General features: G+C 40.0%; 1 protein-coding gene across 1 annotated transcript in view; it reads left to right on the forward strand.

Annotated features, from left to right (window-relative positions):
• The first annotated feature begins 572 nt into the window (after positions 1-572).
• The window catches only part of LOC138006553 (LRP2-binding protein-like), an 8070-nt gene continuing 1142 nt past the window's right edge, over positions 573-7500 (forward strand). Inside the window, exons 1-5 of the mRNA XM_068852954.1 lie at positions 573-934; positions 2095-2349; positions 3582-3633; positions 3920-4091; positions 6638-6803. Of these exons, the coding sequence (XP_068709055.1) occupies positions 584-934; positions 2095-2349; positions 3582-3633; positions 3920-4091; positions 6638-6803 (996 nt within the window). The 5' untranslated portion in view covers positions 573-583. The remainder of the gene's footprint in view (positions 935-2094; positions 2350-3581; positions 3634-3919; positions 4092-6637; positions 6804-7500) is intronic.

Raw genomic sequence — 7500 nt, forward strand, 5'->3', positions numbered from 1 at the left:
GCACTGTTTTCCGCGGCAACAACTAAACCGGTTCAAACTAAGCGAAGTCTTCCAACCATGCTTCAATTCATGTGACATTCTCACCAACCAAAGAGTGTGTCTAACGTGCGCCTGTAAAGCAAATCGGGAGATGATGGCACAAACTGAGCTGTAACTGATTACAACTCGGCAAAATTTATCTGGGTAAATTTTTAGTTGTAAAGACGCTGAGAACAATAGAAATGTCCCTATATGGAGCTACAGCATACCGCAGACAAGATGAATATGCTTATTTTACAGAAGAGGTAAAATTGGAAATTCCGAAAGATCCTTGAAATTTCCAAAGGATGGAGTGTGCCAAATCAAGTTATCCAATTAAGTAAGGTCGGTGTGGCTCATTCAGCGAACAGATAGACGCGATTGACTAGTTCTCAATATCTAAAATAGCCTGCGAAAGAACCTCAAACGCAGACCGACAAATCAGTGACACTGCTGTACGCCATGACTGTCTAGAGTTAATTCCCCCACCAGCCCCCCACCCTTCTAAATTGTCAACTTAACAAATCGTTACTATAGCAACGTTAATTGCTCAAGTTATGTCAAAATGGCGGATGAGGAAACAAACACTAGGCGAGCGTTTTCTTGTCCCGTTGGACCGATTACTGATCGAAAATTAAGCGCTGAAAAACTTCCAAACACAAGAACCTTCTCTGTGGGTGAAGAAGAAAAAATAGAAGAACACGAAATATCAGATGATTTTCTCGAAGAAATGCTAATTGATCGTGCAAGTGGCGGAGATAATCTTGCCAAGTTTCAACTGGGACAATTTTATTTTGAGCGTGAAGTCTATGACAAGGCTCTAATTGCATTCGAGAGAATCAAGAATACGGATTTTCAAGCCAAGTATCAACTAGGAGTCATGTACTATGATGGAATAGGGACAAAATCCGACCCGGTGAGAGTTAAAAAATTGTATGACTGCGAAATGAAGGGTATATATATCCTAGGGAACGTGGGTTTAGTGCTAATACTGAGTAAGCTGCCAGAAAACAAGGGGATGCGAAAATTATTAAAACGTCTATTTTACGTAATCAAGGAAATAGTCAGTGAGTCGTATTAAACATCTTTCCGTACCCTCTTGTTTGGCAAAATCCTAATTCCCCATTTTTGTCAGCCTCCTTTCAAGAATTAATTCGCGAGGGTTAATATTTTGTTGGCACGTTTAAAAACGTTCCATTGGGTTGAAATTGTGTCAGTTAAGTTGACGAAAAAAATTGAGCCGCCCAGATGCAAATGATCGTCATGCATAGATGCAGGATGTGAAAATCATATGGATTGACTGTCGCCTCCAGGAAGTCTGGAAAATTTTAGATGCATTCGTTACTTGCCGCTACTTATGCATTTTCTCTTCTTTAAGGGTGACAGTTTTTAGAACTTGCTAGCATCTTGATGGAAAATTTGTTAGCTGGAAATCTTCGTAAATGTCAAATTGTTGACTCCTTTATCTCCCTTATCCCACATGCTTTTTGCAAAGGATAGGGATAGTAGTCCCAGGTGAGGTGATTCAAAGAGATTTTGATGGAAATTATCACCATTGCACAAGCAGTACAGCTAGAGGCTAAGTGCATAAGCTCTCTTCGTATTTCCTAAACATCTCTCACTTGCAAATACCATAATCGTAACTATTACAAAATTCTTGAATCTGATTTGTTCTGTGTGTGCCTTTTTGTCCTGTAAATGGTGCGCAATTACGTGGGTGTCCAATTACAGGTATCCAATTTGAACAACTCCAAATTGGATACCTGTAATTGGAGACCTATGCCATTCGCGCGTCAATCACATGCACTTGGATGGGTCTTTCTTGCTGTTTTCCTACTGTCTGCAAAAAGGTATTCAAAGACTTTTTTACCTCGAATTTTGTTCTCATTTTCTCTCATTTTGTTATAGCTTCGATTAATTAGTAATAGGACTTCATGTCATACAATTCAGGAGTAATCATCGTAATTTTAAATCAACCTTGCATGATTTTGAAATCACTCGCACAATTACTCCCTGAATTGTACAACACTCAGTCATACCACTTACATATTATTGAGACGAATTTTTTTCTTTTAGGAAAAAGGAGTTAGATTGTTAAAGGAGATTGCAGATTCCACCAGCCTTGATGCAATTCATCTAGTTCCTTTTGCCCAGTATAATGTTGGTAGAGCTTACTATGAAGGATTTGGTGTCAAACAGTCAGATGGTGAAGCAGAAAGGTGGTTTATAACAGCTGCCCAAAATGGCGATCCTGGTGGTAGTATTAAGGCACAGACAGTCCTTGGTCTGTTCTACTCACGGCCAGGGGAGGAATCTTTTGATTTACAAAAGGTAATTAAATTTTCCAATTGTTGGAAAGTGCCATTGTGTACGAAGAAAGTTTGGGTGGCACTGCCTTTACTAAGTATTTGCTTTTCCAAGCATGTAAACTAGGGGTGGCGAATGGACCTCCAAAATCTTGGCACTCATAAACTTTTTATCCGATCTTGAAATCTCGACAGCCTTTGCAAAGAGTCTGATTGCATTTATTTTGGTGTGTCTTGCATGTTTTGGTCTTGGTCTCGGATTTGCAAAACAATGGTCTCAGTATCTCGGCGAGTCTCGGATGTTACCATTCGTCAGCCCTTAAATTGACTACATTTATCTGTGGCAGACACTGATCCAGGCCAGTTTCCATGTAGCTGAAAGCTCTAGGCGGAAAAACATATAGTATAAACAATTCTATATAAATTAGTAATTATGATAATTATTATCATCATAATTATTAATTTCACACAGTGGAGTTCTTATTTATAACTATCAAGTCACAACAAGGACCTCAGGAAGAAAGTGCTTTTCTCAAAATATGTGCTGTTCTCAGAAAAGCAGATTTCTGGAGAACACTGATGTTGCAGTCAATGTCAAGTTGGCACAGATAGCTTTTTAGCTTTAATGGAATTGAGCCCAATGCCCAGATCACAACTAGTACAACTTTCACCTTGGAGGCATGCAGCTTCCACATCCTTGCAACGTCCACCTTCAGCTCAGAGTAGTTTGCAATTTTTCCTCTTCCTTCATTATCATCATCATCATCATCATCATCATCATCATTATTATTATTATAATCATCATTATATTATTATTACTATCATTAAGAGCTAGGGTGCGTTCAGTTGACCCTATTCCAGAATGAGAATATGTGGCATAATTTTTTTAAAGCAACAAGGATAGTAAAGATGTGTTTAAAATAGCATTAAATTAGCAGGTGCTTGACAATTTTTAACATCTATTCCAGGTATTCCTATTCCAGAATATAGTCAACTGAATGCACCCCTAATGAGCACACGCCCATGTTGCCCAGTAAAAATAATGTGTATGAATAAATAAATTGAAATTGGTCATAATATCCTGTCAGAACATTTCTCAATCTGTTGGAAGCAAAAATTCAAATATTTCCAAGAAGATTAGAGGAGTACCTTTGGTGTTCAAATTCTTGAACAGCTCTGCATCTCTGAGATGTTCTTTTCTTGATGGAGGGCTTGTGTGCTCTCAGGTTTTTAAAATTTTTGTTTTCTTTTTGTCAGGCTTATTTCTGGCATCAAGAGGCCACAGGAAATGGTAGTCTTGAGTCACAAGGTTTGTGGAAACACTGAAAACCCAACAAATTATAGCTTTGTTTTTTACAACAACACAATTCTCAAGCAAGCACTCCTGTCACATTTTAAACTCCCTTAAATTACGTTTAACTTATATTTTGTTGGTTGTATTTGTTGCTTCTTGCTTGTTATTAGTTAAAAATTTAAAACACTTGAATTCACTTGAAAAACAGTTACTGACTGATGGTCACTTGAAGTAATTTCAAAACTTTGACTGGCTGCCAGTCATGAAGATGCAACATGTTTGAATTTATTTCTTATTGTAGGTGCTTTGGGAGTGATGTTTGAGTATGGCATTGGGGTTCGCCGCAATAGTGAATCTGCATTTAAGTGCCTCAAAGGAGCAGCCGCCAGAGGCAATGTTTATGCTCAGGGAAACTTAGCTGTTCATTATTTTAGGAGAAAACTTTTGAACAAGGCTGCAGATCTGGCTAAGAGGTAACCACATGCTTTCAACAGAGTCCTGGCCTAGTTATTGTTAAAAGGGAGGATATATAGGTACATCTTATTTGATGGTTTAACATATAATACGCGCGGATATTTTGCAAGTTGCGTAGTATTTTTCCGAGCCCCGCAGGTTGGATAAGTGATTTGTATAGAGGTACGAGCTAGGGTGCAAAGTGGAACAAAAGCCGGTTTAATTCGTCCTCGTGCTCCTATACCAGCACACACCTTTCTACATATATACTTAATGTGATGTAAGTAAGCTTTTCATACAGTAGAACTCCCCAACATATATTAGAGGTTACATGTGAAACCATATTATCGTTTATGGAGATTACATTAGGTAAATTGCCAGATTTAGTATTAGGTAAATTGCCTGCTACGCAGGCGACTGTAAGCTTCCTCCACCCCTTCCTGTCGTTGGCAAGGTCGGCTATTTGCTTGGATGTCAACTTTCCATCATCATCTCCAAGGAGGCGTTGGATGTACTGAAGATAGGATTTACTTTGTCGTCCCGGCCTGCGTCTGCCAATTCATTGTTGGAAAGTATAGAGCATATAGATTGGCTAGCTCATCCTCAGGCTTGCGCAGTATATGACCTAGGAACTTGAGCTGCCTTGTTCGCAAGGCATTAGAAACCTGATCAAGCATTTTAATTCCAAGAAAGATACGGTAGCATGCCGTGGCAAATTAATTGATCGTGCTTTCCATATCCTTGGAAATCACCCAGGACTCGTAACCATATATAGAGAAGGAAGCCTTGAAGAGTTTGAGCTTGATTGAAACAGGCCTTCCCGAACTACGCCAGAGACGCTCTAGTGTCCAGAAGGCTCTCCATGCCAGAGCTTTTCGACGTTTGAGGTCATTGCTACTTGACGCCATCATGGAACCCAGGTATTTGAAGTCCTGAAGTCCCCATATACCTTCAGAGGCTGAGACTCTCTTGAGTCAGCGTTGATGCAAATGTCTGTTTCGTTTTTGGCACGCTTATGGTCAGACCAACTCTTCAGCAGCCGATGCAGTTTTTGACAACTGATCCTGAGCCTTCGCTTTTGTGGATTCTAGTAAAGCGATATCATCAGCAAAATCCAGGTCGTTGATTGTTTTAGCTGGTAGCCTACGGGATGCCCTTTGGTGGGTCACGATTCCCGAGTCTGTATTAACTGTGGCCCTCCTCAGAAGATAGTCAATGAGGATTATGAACAGGAATGGTGCCAGGACATCACCCTGCAGAACTCCAGTGGTCACGTCGAAGCTTTCAGAGATGTTGCCATCAACAGAGACAACACTTTTCGATCATATGTTGACCCAAATGAGAATTTATACTTATTAGCAATTATGTTTGCGTCGAAACTAGTGGTAAAGATTTGGGTATCATCTGCAAATAAACAGGGAGTATGAATTCTAAGCAGTTAGGTAAATCATTTATTTAGATAAGACCGAACCTTCAACCTCGTTCCCAGGGCTTTTCAGGGCTTTGGGCGGTGAAAAACCCTGAGAACGAGATTGTGGAACCTTGAGGGTCTCCACAGAGTTTGTTTCTCTGAGGAGATAGTTATCAACGAGACATTGTTGTCGTCGTGCAGTAAGATAGGAATTCAAAACCACATCAGAGAGACTCCATAAATCTCAACTTTTTCAAGTAAAATCACATGATAAGTATTGTCAAAGGCCTTCCGAATATCAACAAAAATAACACCTGTCAGTTTTCCCTTATACATATTTTCAAACCAAACATCGCACCTTTGGATTAACGCCGAGACAGTTACGTGACGAGGTCGGAAATCTGACTGGAATTTAGAGAAAATAGAATTGTCCTTTAGATAATGATAGAGCTGCTGAAAGACTTCGTTTTCGAAAACCTTGCTTATTATTGTGTGTTTATGTGATTTATGTACACTGATATTGTTGGTAATGTGCCCACCATTCCCCAGTTTTCAGAGTGCATATAGTGCAATCCACAGGGTAAAATTAATATTTCTTACCATTGCTCTTATTAAGATTTATAAACTGTAACTTACAAACACTTTTTGACTTGATGATAACGTTTAGCTAACGTCGAAACGTCGTCTTTTTAGAGAAATTTTTAATCTTGAAATGTTTTAAAGAAATATTTAGATCTAGATCATGGAGGATCATTGGTTGAACTCCCAGCTGGGGCTCAGAGTTTTCCTACTTTCCATTTGATGCATAACATCTTTCATGTAAGAAATATTTTGTCGCAATTTTTTATAGTTAATTTTTTTCCTAAATCACTTATTTCCTTACCTTGGATAATGCTATCAACCTTTTCAACAACTGAGTCCCCGGCCAGAGTATTATTGAGTTTCCCCAGTGTTTTAATCTCCCCACCCTGAAGGGAGCAGAGTTGACTCATCCAGTCACTCCCTCTGCCAGGAGTAAGGTGATCAAAGGCCCTTGGAGCAGGTCGTACTGCTTTTCTCATGTCTTAAGTTTCTTAGCAAATATAAAAAGACCAAAAATGTTTAAAATGAAGTCGTGTGGTACTAGCTTACCAGATCTCTCTTTGCTGCACATAGCGTTGGGGAGCAGGAAGATGTTGAAGGCCTTGCAATTGAAACTGACTGTCTTCCACAGTACGTGGCTAAAGGAATCGCCTTGGGTTGCTTTGTTTATGCACGATGTCTGCATCACGGGCTTGGAGTAAGCCAGAACAGAGAACTTGCAAAAGATTGGTATTCAAGGGTAGGTTATGGTGTAGTTGAAACAAAGTCAGTAATTTTTGTGCGGGTTTTATTGTCATATGCTTGCGCGGTCGCCGCAGCAAAAAGTCGACTTGTGTCAGTCAAATCTTAAGCGTGTGCACTTTTTAACATGCCATTTCCGTCAAGCCTGTATACAGCATCCCCTTCCCTCAGAAGAAGTCGATTTCTTTTGAGGGGAGGGGCACCTGCACACAGGCTACTGGTATTTCCGTCTGGCAAGCCATGAGATACACTAAATAACTGACGAAAGTGGTTGTTTGCAGACTTCATTAAGCGGCTTAAAATTCACGCGCGCAAGATTAAATGAGGAGAGAGCACGTGCCAATACAATAATAAAAATAATAAAAATAGCAAGCCTGTTGTATTTCCGATTTGGATAACCGCAAGCGACTCCTCATTGGCCGAAAGTAATTGCCAACGCGCTTAAGCCACCATGCAGGTTTGGTGGCTTAAATTTAATGATCGCAGTGGTGATAAAAACGAAAGTTGCACCGTGTAACTCACTTCGTGAGACTGGTTGGTAGGGAAAAACCTTAAATAACAATGACCATAACCGGTTTTCTGAGCCCGCGAGACTGAGCACCCCCAGCAAACCATTGTTTTAACGAAGACCGCTGGTCATCAACCTGGTTCTGGTCATTGCTGTCTAAGGTCTTCCGGTTGGTAGAGCATTGCAC

This window comes from Montipora foliosa, chromosome 6 (assembly GCF_036669935.1).
Source record: "Montipora foliosa isolate CH-2021 chromosome 6, ASM3666993v2, whole genome shotgun sequence".
NCBI lineage: Eukaryota > Metazoa > Cnidaria > Anthozoa > Scleractinia > Acroporidae > Montipora > Montipora foliosa.